A 13,601-nucleotide genomic window follows, 5' to 3' on the forward strand; every position below is an offset into this window, starting at 1 on the left:
GCTTTAACATCAAGGGTCTGGTACCAATCAGTTCGTTATATCGAGGGTTTACTGTATAACCGTATTTATCAATACGGTACCTAAACTCAGTCCTGTATCTCTCAAGACTATCAACATTCTAACAGCCTACCCAGACACACCTGTTGCCTTCCCCAACTGCATCCTGCCTATTGCCCTGCTCACAGTAGCAGCATCAATCAACGGCCTAGGGTCAAACACTGGTCTGCTGACTTCAATCCATCCCCGTTCCAGTAAAACTCCTCATTCAACAATCTGTTATTGTGCTCTCTCCAGGCATCCTTACTCTTCACCACTACCTTTCCTTCATCTTTCCTCACACACTGCTTGCCTACAATACCACAGTTTTCCCTCTTCATCTGATTTGCCACCTTAATTATCATATTCTTCCTTTCAATGCTATTTAGGTTATGCATTAAAAGTCTCTGTGACTCAGATTTTGCCCTGTATACCTCTTTTCTAGCCCTACACTTGGCAACCAAGTATTCCACTTTGTTACCACCCCTTTTGCATTCCCGTAAAAGCTTTCTGTTCTCCTTTACTGCAGCATCTACATCCTCATCCCACCACCATGTTACTTTATGTTTTGGAGGGCCCCTTGTCCATTCACATACTAAATCAATAATCCTCATGAGACTGTTCTTCAGAGCTCTGTACTCTTCATCAACACCTCTGTCAACAGCTCCCAGTTTAGTCACAATGCTACCCATCTTGCTACAGAAGGCATCCTTTACTGATTGCTTTTTAAGCTTCCAGGGTTAATGGACTGAACAGGGAGGCTGCAATGGATCGTGCAGCGCAAAGAGCAGCTATTAGGTGACCAAGGCCGACACATACAAGCATGTTGGAGCCTTTAAAAACGAAAACATATTTTCCTCCAAGGTGCATAGGTCATCTTCTTCACCACCCACTCCTTAAGCGTCATGTCACATATCAGTGATTTGTATTGCTGCACACACTCTTAGCTCCCTATAACTTAAACATCTCTCACCAACCTCCGATCAGCCCTCTTGATCAGGAAATACTGTAGTCAATCCAGCTACTGTTTCCCTCAGACTTGTATGTAATCAACCTACTCTCTCTATTCCTGAAATGCATGTTGCACACAATCATGTTTATTGTCTCCCCAAATTCAAGTAACCTTTCCCCTTCCACATTCCTCATACCATATGAGTTAGTGCCCCTCCCTGTAAAACAGGTAACTCCGAGACAAACAGCCATCCCTTATGGGATTATGGGATCTGGCTATGTACAGAGAGGTACAGTCCATTTGCTTAATACATGAGAATTTGGGAGGTGAAAGCCTTGCTCTCTAGAAGTTTCCCACTTTACAAATAATATACCTTATAGGGAATATTCTAATTGGTGGGGTGGCTGCCTCAAAAGTAACCCCTTCGGCCTGTGTCTGCCATTTTGTGGATGTATTATGGGACATTAAATACATGTACACAGTAAGTACAGACCACACAATAGTCCCTTACCTTAAAATCTATGCAGGAAAGGCTTAGTTGACTTGCAGAGATGGGGTTCCAAGGCAGGGCGAGGCAGTTACAATGCCCCGGCCCCAGCACCCTTCACACCTCCCAACTCCATCACACCACCACCACCACCATGCTTCACATCAATTATGAACCCCCAAAAGTCCAAGGCAGACACAACAGATGCACCATCGTCGTCATCATCGGTTGATGCTAAGGGCACTGGATCATCATCTTTTTTATGGTGGCATAAAGGTGGTGATCAGATTCTAATGCCTTTGATTCACTTCCTTGGCATTCCTGTCTTAGTAGTAATGGAGGCTGTTTTCTAGGGCATCAAGAACCTCTTGAGCTATCACTTTACAGTTTTTGTTCATTGTCACTTGATATTGAAACTCATCAAAGGCTGCCAGGATTTTGTTTACATTTTGGATCGGTAGATTTTCATCCCACCTGTCCACACTATTCCGTACTTCCTCTAAGGTGGCTTTACATTGAGTGACAAGCCAAATGGTTTCCTGTAACCCAAGAAACCATTTACAACGCTGGGTGGTAACCATGTAACCAAACCATACGTGCTCCCTACATGTCAAGTGGGTTGCTGGAGAGTTAATGCCCCTCCCTGTAAAACAACTCAGAATCAAATGGCCACCCCGTAAGGGATTATGGTGTCTGGCAATAGATAGATAGATAGATTTTCACTAACCATAGCCATGTCTTGCGACAGTGATACATGTTGTGTCATACGAGGGAAGGTCGTGACACTGGATTTGGCTCACTTTGCCACCCTGATTTTGCATTTTCAAAACCAACTTGCGCACTACTGATTACAGTAAAAGTCCTATTATTCAACATCTATGGGACTGGGCTGCTGCCGAGAAATTGGATTTGCTGAATAATCAAAAAACCTACCCACTCAGTACCTTAAATATATTGGTGAACATTGTCATCACCACTTATGGTATTACACAAGTTTTGAGAGAGTACTGTATACTTTACAATACTGTAATCAATATAGTACTATATCTGAATCTGATATACAGGGTATATATAAATTAGTGAACATATACAAGTGTAATGACACAGTAGACCTACAAGTCAGATAACACTTCCTGGATGACCGAAATGATACGGAGTATTACCTATCAGCTCAGTACATCATTTGTATTGGTGAACATTGTCATCATTGCTTATTACAAATATGTTTGGAGTGAGTACTGTTTACAGTACTTTTTCCAAACACAAAATAAAATAGTTGGAAAATTACATAAAATAAAGTGGAGGAATATGAATTGGTAAGGTCTTTTTGATGAAAGTTAAATGTACATTTAGCGCTCATTCTTTTGTTCGTTTTTGTGTTTACATATGAAAGGGAGAGTATTGATGCAAACAGTAATGCATTCCATTAACCCCTCAATAACCTCCGCCACTGAACAACCCTTTACAGTACCGATGTCAGTGATGTCGAGTCAGTGTGAACTACGAAAAACTGAACAATTATGGGAAGGGAACGAAGGTCACTGGTATGTTTACACGACTCTATGCTACGATTCCAAGCAGTCAGGGGGTCGCTTTATCTCAGATGTTTTCGCCCATTTGGTAAACGAACCGTAACTTTCTCAATTCTCCCGTGAATCATAGCATGGGTTTAGGAAGCTAAATAACACATTGCTAGAAGCGCCAGATGATTATCTTCACATCCTCAAGAAAATGGAAGAAATTTAATCCCTCTTTGAGTACGTAGAGTAAGTTTCTTCCATTCTTCTGAAATCAATTTATTTTTCTTAAAGATGTGAAGATAATCGTCTGGCGCACCTAGCAATGTGTTATTTAGCTTCCTAAACCCATGCTATGATTCGCTATGAGTCTGGAAGAATTGATAAAGTTACAGTGCATTTACCAAATGGACGAAAACATCTGAGATAAAGCAACCCCCTGACTGCTTGGAATCGTAGCGTAGAGTCGAGTAAACATGCCAGTGACCTTCATTCCCTCCCCATAATTGTTCAGTATTTTTATTATAGCTCACACTAACTTGACATCACTGGCATCGGTACTGTAAAGGGTTGTTCAGTGCCGGAGGTTATTAAGGGGTTAATGGGATACATTACTGTTTGCATCAATACTCTTTCACATATAAACACAAAAAAGAACACAAGAATGAACGCTAAATGTATGTTTAACTTTCATCAGAAAGACCTTAGCAATTCATATTCCCCCAGTTTATTTTACGTACTTTTCCGACTCTAGGTTAGGTTAGGTTTGATTAAATTGTTAAGTACAGTTAAACTCGGTTAGGTTAGGTTTAGTTAAAAACTTAGGACAGTCCCTTCCACCATTATGCTGAGGAATCAAAATACATGAGCTGTCACAGCCGTACAGCTAAAAACAACGGGGAAACTGATTTAACAAGCAACATATATTTATTAGTAATGCATTACAGTATCAGTGGTTCATGGGCTACGCAATTAGCGGTAAATGTCGCATCAAGAATGAGCGAATTTCGAGAATTAGCGAGGGCGCTTGGAAAGTAACCCTTGCTAATTTGGGGGGATGGTTACTGTACTGTATGATCTATCTATCTATCTATGTATTGCCAGACGCCTCAATCCCGTTCGGGGTGGCCACAAACAAATCGCCTCCACATCGCCTTGTCCCCTGCCATTTCACTGCCCCGCTCCCAACTCACACCCCCCTCTCTCATATACCTCTCCACCCCATCCCTCCATCTCATCCTCGGCCTCCATCTCCCTCTTACCCCCTCCACCTCACTCACATACACTCTCTTCGTCAGTCTTTCACCCTCCATCCTCTCCACATGGCCAAACCTCCTCAGTGTATTCATCCTAACGCTTCCTATCACATCCATCTCCACACCACAACACTCCATTATATCCTCATTTGTCAGCCTGCCTCTCCATGTGTCTCCACAGGCTCCTCTTAAATACAGTAACTCATTTCCACTGCTCTCACTCTTGACTTGTGTCCTTCCAGCAACGTCCAAGCTTCACTTCCATACGTTAGAGTTGGTATCACAATACCGTCATGTAGTAACTTTTTCACTTCCATGCTCACTCCCCTGCTTCTTATCATTGCTTTCAAGGAACCAGCAACCTTTCTTCCCTGCTGTACCCTTTCAAGCACTTCACCCTCCAAACCTCCATCCTTACTCATCACACTGCCCAAGTACAGTAATCACTCCAATATCCGATGTAATAGAGCCATAGGTAGGTCCGGATATTGGTTCTGTCCGGATATTGGGCCCCAGCTGATGGACTTGTACTTATGGACCCTAACTCAGAGAAACACCTATACAACTCCCTCTGGACCTGCATAGCACCTATTTAAGACCCAAATCACACCAATAAGGCACATAAATGACAGAAATAAATGCAAAAGAAACATAAAATGAGGGTTTAGAAGTATGTTCATACATTAATAAACATTCTGGTACTTATGGACCCTAACCTAGCCTAACTCAGAAAAACACATTCCTACTGCACATGCATAGCTACTAACACCCTATTCACGCCAATAAAGGACATTAAAGAATGAAATGAGGCAAGTATAGTATGGAAAAAAGTACAGTATGAAACATTCTGCCTACTTACAGCAAGTCCCTGGCCACCTCGATAAATAACCGCCTCCTCTCGGACTCTGACAGTAAGAATGATTTCCTGAAGCACTTGCAGTACACTGTTCCTGAAGTCTTGCACTGAACTTAGTCAATAACACACAGAAGTCCGTTCTCTTCACAGTGTGCACTCTTATCTAAATAATGCTCCATTGTATTCGTAACTTACTAAGTGTTGCATTTTAACTTTTCCCATTCATATAATTTTCCAAAGCCAAAACAAACAAGTCTATTTATATTAAATTTTGTTTCTATTGAGTTTTTCTCTCACAACTTTAAATCCTTAACACAACACACTGTTTTTTCCACTGCACAACACTCTAAATACCCGTGTGGTCTAGTGGAGAAGTTCTTGCTGTTTATTCACTGTCAGAGTCCGAGAGTATCACTGGCAGGCGACCTAGGGGTGCATCACTGGGTCGTGGTGATGGCGTACCCACTGCAGACGACTCTGAAGACAGACGCAAACTCACGTCGAGCGGTGACTCCACCGTGGCTGATGTGCTGGGCTGTGGCTCGGAGCATGAGGGCCTGTCTTGGGGAGGCAACGGAGTGGAGCCAGGGCTGGGCACAGCGGGGGTCACGGGCCTGAAAAAACTGTCAATCGTTGATTGACGCAATGACCGACGATTCTGACGATTGATGATGCGCTGCCTGAAAGCACACACTTCCTCCACGAGTCCCAAAGGCCCCATTTCCCTGTCGCAGTCCGGGTGTTCCAGGTAGTCTAGGACGAACTCTAAATGTTCCCGGAGTGCGCTCAGCTTGGAGATGGCTGGAGTAATGTCCTGCTGAGAGGAGTCCGCATCATCGTCGCCTTCAGCGTTGGAATCTTCAAGTTCGGTACTGACACCTGCAACCGAAGACGCGATAACGATATCAGACAATGTCTGATACCCAGGATCGCCCTCGTCGTCATCCAACCACTCACGAACATCGTCCACATCTACATCGTCACCGTGTGTACGTAGCCGTGCATGGAAGTCATCCACGTCAAAGCCTAGAAAATCGTACTCCACATCCATTCCGAGAAGCAGACCATTTTCCAGAGTCTTCACAGGGACTTTCTTCCATGCACTAGCCCAGTTGTACAGCGCAGACTTGATGTTGTAGTGGCGAAAGTTTTCCAAAGTTTGCTTGCCTCGGGTGTCCCGTCCCTCCCTGCTCTCATCCTTGTCCTCGAGAACAACCATCACCTCGTCCAGGAACTTCCGACGGTATAGGCGCTTTGTTGCCATGATCACTCCTTGGTCCATTGGTTGGATGAGAGCAGTCGTATTAGGTGGCAGAAACATGCACCTAATAAGGCCATTTTCAGCAACCAAGTCCTTGTCGCACGGGTGGGCAAGTGCATTGTCGAGAAGAAGGAGGGCCTTTACCTGGTCGCGTGGGATTCTCAGTGTCTTCGTCTAGTAATGGATGACCTCCTTGACGAAGTGACAGTGAAACCAGTCTTTGAAGATCACAGCTGTGAACCATGCCTTCAAAGAATGGTACCAGATGACAGGAAGGACATCCATCACCCCACGAAGGCACCGAGGCTGCTTTGCGCGGCCAACAACAACGGGCTTAAGCCGGTGCATGCCGTTAGCACTGGCACAACACAAAGCAGATATCTGTTCCTTGGAAAGCTTGTGGCCAGGTACACGCTTCTCCGTCTCCTCAGCTAGAGTGTTCGTTGGCAGCGAGCAATAGAATAGGCCAGTTTCGTCAGCGTTGTGGACTTGACCGAGAGTTAGGCCCTCCCTGTCGATCAAGCCCTTCACCTTGTGCCGAAACTCGTCAACTCCATCCTCGTTAGCGTCCAATGCTTCGCCATGTGCTTTACGGTTGGTAAGGCCATGCCGCAACTTGAATGCGAAGAGCCAACCCTTGGATGCCTTGAAGTCTAGGGCGTCGTGAAGCCTGGCGAACTTCTCAGCAGCAGCCTTCAGCTCCGTTCCACATACCATCACACCAGCAGCACGTTGTTCTCGATACCAAATCAACATGGATCGGTTGATTTCTGCAAACTTGGGGGTAAACATAACCTTCCTATCCACGTTGCGTTTGCTTCTCGACGAGAAGTCAGCCGTGTACTGCATGAGTTTGTCTCGGGACCTCTTGATATCGAACAAAGTAGACCGGGCCAGGTTAAACTGGCGGAGAATGCGGGAAGAAGACCACCCCACATCTACTTTCTCCAATATCTCCCGTTTCTTCTCCAGAGTCAACACCACTCTCTTCCTTTTCTCAGGTGGTGGGGCCATCATCACACACACCAAGAGGAGGCCCGAGAGCAGCAGGAGGCCCTGCAGCAGGTAGAGCACCACCACAAAAGCGATCACGTGGGCAGCCATTACGACGAGCATGCACTCACGGCGAGAGACAGGCGGAAAGTGGGGAGGATGCAGTAGCACTCTATCGGACGTCGGAGGAATGACGCGTCACAACAATGCTCTCCCGCGCCGCGCGCGGTAAGTTCAAATTACGAATGGGAATTTTTTTTTTTTTGGGTGGGGTGGGGGGGGGTGGGGTCGGACCATTTTGGGAATGTTGGATCCTAGGACAATTATGTCCAGGTAGTGGGGATGTTCGGTTATTGGGCGTCAGGATATTAGAGTGATTGTACTTAAACGTACTCACATTTTCCAATTCCTCACCATCCAACCTCACTGTACAGTCACTGACTTCACCTCTCTCAAAGACCATCACTTTACTCTTCCCTACATTCACCATTAGCTTCCGTTTCTTACACACTCTCCCAAACTCATCCACCAAGCCTTGCAGCTCTCCTTCGTCTTCACTCAACAACACAATATCATCTGCAAACAACAGTACAGGGAGTTTCCAAACACTACCCTCTCTCATCAGGGCCACTCCAACATCCGCTACCCTACCTTGTACCTCTTTTATTACCCCATCCATGTACAGATTGAACAACTATGGAGACATGACACATCCCTGTTTCAACCCAACCTTCAAAGAGAAAAATTCACTCAGTTCACCATCCACAAGCACTGCAGCCTTAGCACCATCATACATACTCTTCACAGCATTCAGCAACTTCCCATCTACTCCATATATTCTTAATACTTTCCACAATCCTTGTCTATCCACCCTGCCATATGCTCTCTCCAAATCCATGAAAGCCGCATACAACTTCTTTCCCTTCTCTAGAAACTTTTCCACTAAAGATCTAAGAAAAATATCTGATCTACACAACCTCTTCCCTTCCTAAAGCCTTCCAACTAATTCCAACTAATTCCTCTGTTCTTTCTCTAACTCTGTCAATAAGAATCCTACCATACACTTTTCCTATTACACTAAGAAGACAAATGCCCCTATGATTACCACACACTTCTTTTCCCATTTTCCTTTGTACAGTGGAATAATGGGGTACTTTATGGGGTGGAAGACAATTGACAATCGTCATGGTCGAGCCTGCCACAGACGTCGTAGGACACACATGCACATGAATCATATGCTGCATTTGTTTGTGTGCACTTGTGATAGGATTAATGTCATTCCTACTTACAAAACCACTTACATTCTCCAATGAATACACACAACAAGAGCTTATTCATTTGTATGAGTCATACAAAAAGGTAAAAATATTCTAATCTGGCAAGTCTAGCAACTAGTCAGCTCATTCATCCCTTATAATTTAATGTTTTCTATGTTAATTCTTTAGAAATGAGTAGATTTGTATCTCTTAGTATATGGTTTCAATGAGGAAAGTCATATTTTCCTCCTCTGAGACGATTTACTAACTTAAATTTATTAATACCTAAATTCGCCTTCAGTCAACGATTTCGACAAACCGTCCCAAATCCAGGAACGGTCAACAGTCATTTTTTGCCTGCTCTGAGAGAGGTCGGAAGGCTGGACTGAAGTCGAGAGGACGCACGCTGAGAATCTGAGATGTCAGGATCGTACTGTTGTGTTCCCCTGTGCATTAATTGGGGTGGCCATCAATTTCCTCGGATTATGAATGATGAAATTACAAAATAAACAATTTGGATAATATAGTGTCATATACATTATGTATATATTTCTCAAAGTGGCTAATCAATCCAGAATAGAATATATTCTCTATAATAAGCATATATAGAAAAATATATGTATATATATATATAAATATGTGCTTTTCACTTTCACTCACAAAGTCCACATTGCTTCCTACCCAGATGACTTAACACTCCCACACACACTTCATGACTGGTGTACTACAAAAAGACTCAGAATGGCCTCTTTTATGGTAGAACACAGTCATAACTCACACCTCACTGTCAACAACATCCCCCTTGTCCCACATGCACACAAAATCTTTGGTGAAATGAAAGCACAGTAACAAAAGAATTTGGTAATATCTTGCAGCATAAAGCAGTTAGTTAGAAGCTGATCTGTAAAAATATTAATCTAAGACAGCCTTTCTGAAATTATCTTGATGTCCTCAAATGTGAATATTACAAAATCTTGGGTGCCGCAATATTAGTAAACAAAAGCAGAGTCTATCTTGTCCCTGGGACTGTACCTTCAATGCGCATGCGCCACTTGGATATTTGGGATGTTACGAGCGTCGTACCGATTTTTTACTTATATTGGCTAGTAATCAACTTGAAGAGGGCAATTACAAAGTATTTTGTTCCAGCCAATAGTGAGTAATGTAACTCCACCTCTTTCAGTACAATAAAAGACTACTAATGCAATATAAATGAGGATCTTGGAGTTCATTTGATGCTAGTCTAGCTGGATAAATATTTTTTACGTATTACTATGAAAATAATAAGTAGTTTGCCTTCATTTCTTCTCAATTATTTGAGAAAAAAATAATTCCTCTACACATTACAAGCATTAATATGAATCATAAGTCCACACAAAGATATATTATTAATGATTCATGAGAGTACGACTGTTCACTGTCAGTGGCAGGCTCGACCACTTCAATGGCGCCTCCAAAGCACCCCATTATACCTGACTTCCAATCCTCCGGGACTCTACCTTCCTCCCAGGCCAAACTGCACATTTTCCACATCCATTCTACTACTATCTCTCCCCCATACTTCAGCATTTCACCACACACTCCATCAATTCCTGGGGCTTTCCCCAATTTAACTTTCTTCATTGCTTCCACAACTTCTATCCTACTGACTTCTTCCTGTCTTCTCACCTCCCTCCTTCTCCCAAACATTCCCCACCCACTTATACTCGCATTGCTTCCATCCTCTATGTTCAACAATTCCTTAAAGTGTTCTCTCCATCTGCTCACTTTTTCTCCCTTCTCCACTAGTAATCTACCATTTTTATCCTTCACTCCCCTGCTAACTTCACGTCCACCCTGTCTTACTCTTTTCACCTCTTTCCAGAACATTTTCTTACAGTCCCTCCACTTTACACTCAAGTTCCTTCCAAATTCCTCATCCACTCTCTTCTTACTAATCTTTTCACCTCTCTCTTTCTTTCTACATATAACTCTCTCTTCCGCCTCTCAACTTCTTCCACGCCCATATTTCTCATCCATTCATTGTATGCTTTCTTCTTTTGTGCCACAGCCTGTCTCACCTCTTCATTCCACCACGCTGTTCCTTGCACACCCCTCCATCTTCTCTTCATCCCACACACCACATCACATGCTGCACATATGTCTTCTGTGAATATCCTGCACACACCTTCCACGTCCCCCATCTAATCCAATTCATATTTGCCCAATCATTCCTCCACTTCTCTCTTATACTTTGCCTTTTTCTCATCGTCTTGTAACCTTTCCACTCTCCTTACAAATACTCCTTCTTCCCGTCCCTCCCTTCTTCTATTTCTCCATCTAAATTGGATCTTGATTCTGGCCACCACCAAGTAGTGGTCAGAAAGTCCACTCCCCCAACCTCTATAAGCTCTTGCATCCATTACACATTTTCGCATCCTTTCATCCACACACATAATCAATCATTGCCTTCATTTTATTCAATTCACCACCCACCCTTCTCATCACACGCCATGTATACCTGTGGATCATTTTGTGCCTGAAGAGGGTATTGGCTATCACCAACCCCTTCCCAGCACAAATGTCCACTAATGCACTCCCATTCTCATCTATCTCAGCATGCACACCCCACTCACCAACTATTCCAACCACCTTCACATTCCCTATTTTACCATTCATATCACCGATCAAAAACACTCTCTCATTCCTTCCAAACTTTTCCATGCACACTTCCACATTTGTCCAGAACTCTTCTCTCACTCTGCTTGCATGATCTTGCGTTGGTGCATACACACACACAATCGCCCACATTTGTATTCCAACTTTCAATCTTACCCACACAATCCTTGACCCAACTGATCCATACTCTCTTATGCTCTTCTTCCATCTTTTACTCACAACTATACATACTCCTTCTTTTGCCCTTTCATTCTCACCTACTCCTGCACATATACCCCATCCATACTCCCATTCTCTCACATGCTCACCTCTCCATTTAGTTTCAGTTATTCCGCATACATCAACTTTCGCACCCTCAAGCACCTGGACAATCTCTCTCTCTTTCACCTCATCATTCGCTCCCCTTACATTCCACATTCCAATTACCATGTCCTTTGTCCAGTCCTTGGTCGTCATCGTTTGGTCAGTCCTTGTCCAAGGTTTATTGTTTGACTTTTTAGTTAGTTGTTTTCAGGGGAGGGGCATTAACTGTGCAATACTGTAATCAATACAGTACTATACCTGATTATAGCGAACATATAGAAGTGTAATGAAACATTAGGCCTACAAGTCACAGATAACATTCCATGACTGCCGAGATTATTCCAGACATCTGCCGAACAATCAAAGATTTTCGTAAATGGGACTATTTCTCAAAACTGCCGAAATGTCGGATCTACCAAATAATCAGCTGCCGTATAATAGGACTTTTACTGTATATGATTTTTTCAACTCCCCCCTCATGCTCTAAGCATTTTGCATATAAGAAATTCGTGTAATATGCAAATGGACTGTAGATAGATAGGTAGATAAATATGTGCATCTCCATGCACCCATTCATATCCTTGAGCTGCTTCATCCACATGGCCACTAAGTCTTCCAAAACTACAATCTCATCATTCTCCATATCAATTACTACATGTATCATGTTGTCCCAGAACCTATCTTTTTCTACATCATCCAAGCCTGTCTGTGGAACATACACCGACATAAATGAAATCGAGTGCCTATCGACCAAAATTTTCACTACTATTATCCTTTCTTTCACTCTCATTACATTAGTGACATATGCCACCCATTTTACCCTAACCAGCACACCCACATCATGATATCTGTCTGCAATTCCCTGCCAAAATAGCTAAACCTACAACAGCACCCAGAAATCATTCTGGCTGATCCTCCCCTGTATCTAACTTCCTGTACACAACTGACATCCACCCACCTCCTTCTCACAGCCTCTAATGTTGAAAAAAATGGATAACTTACTGCTTTATACTGTCAGCAAATGGTCCATACACATCATCTTGTAGCAGGCACTGTTGAGGAAGAGATTTAAGAAATGTATGACCACTATAAAAGGAAAGTATGATAAGTACTTTACATATTTACTGACACTTGCTGCAGAACCAATTTATTGTACGGCAGAAGTAAATACAGGCGGTCCTCAATTAAGGTACAGTACCCTCGCGTCCAGCACAGTAATATTGTCATGTATGGGTCACGTGTTGAACCAAAAACGTGTTGGACTAACAATAGAGCTTATGGGGAAAAATGAATTATGTCAGCAACCCTCGGAAAAGTCACCCTAAATACCTACCATATACCTATACATATATTGGTACTATTGTAATTATAATAAATGGTACTGTGCTATGAATGATAACTAACCTTTTAGGATAGTGTTGGTGGGCTTGCTGGGAATGGAAGGTGGTATCCAAGGCTGTAGTAAGTCCTACTGGGTCCACGGAGGATGGCTGCTGGCATCACTAACGGGTAATGGCTGTTGCTCCTCCTCAACCTCCCTCATAAATCCTTCCAAATCAAACCTCCCTCATAAATCCTTCCAAATCAAACCTCCCTCATAAATCCTTCGAAATCACACTCAGAATCACTATCTTCGTCCATTAATCCTCGGCAAAGTGCATGCTTCTCACACTGTTGCCTGAGCCCCGTCTCGTGACTGTGGAAAGTGATCGCTGTCGGTGACTCAGTAGAGAATAAGGAGAAGCAACTTTGTTTATAAACTGGTACGCATGCCGATGAGAAGGGTTTCAAAACGATTGATATTTATTCTAAAATATTAATATGTATTCAGTGTCAGGCTAAATATTCAATGCTGTAGTACGATACATTCTCTGTTGAGTCGCCTGGGTTTTGGTCACACTGTTTTCCCCATCGTATCCTCAGCAGGAATCCATCCAGATGAATTCCAAATGCCCGTGGTATCGTCGGCAATTTTACCACGTTACCGTTCCGATTTACCATCGTATCCTCGGCAAACCTGGTATGA

The 13,601-nt window shown here is 43.2% G+C and overlaps 1 protein-coding gene across 1 annotated transcript in view; it reads right to left on the reverse strand.

The window, feature by feature from the left end:
* LOC145391976 (CDAN1-interacting nuclease 1) overlaps window positions 1-13,601 on the reverse strand; it is a 186,816-nt gene that overhangs the window by 74,019 nt on the left and 99,196 nt on the right. Inside the window, exon 6 of the mRNA XM_080266488.1 lies at window positions 12,578-12,627. Within this exon, the coding sequence (XP_080122614.1) occupies window positions 12,578-12,627 (50 nt within the window). The remainder of the gene's footprint in view (window positions 1-12,577; window positions 12,628-13,601) is intronic.

This window comes from Coenobita brevimanus, chromosome 20 (assembly GCF_032717465.1).
Source record: "Coenobita brevimanus isolate Jiangsu-jjx chromosome 20, ASM3271746v2, whole genome shotgun sequence".
Lineage (NCBI taxonomy): Eukaryota > Metazoa > Arthropoda > Malacostraca > Decapoda > Coenobitidae > Coenobita > Coenobita brevimanus.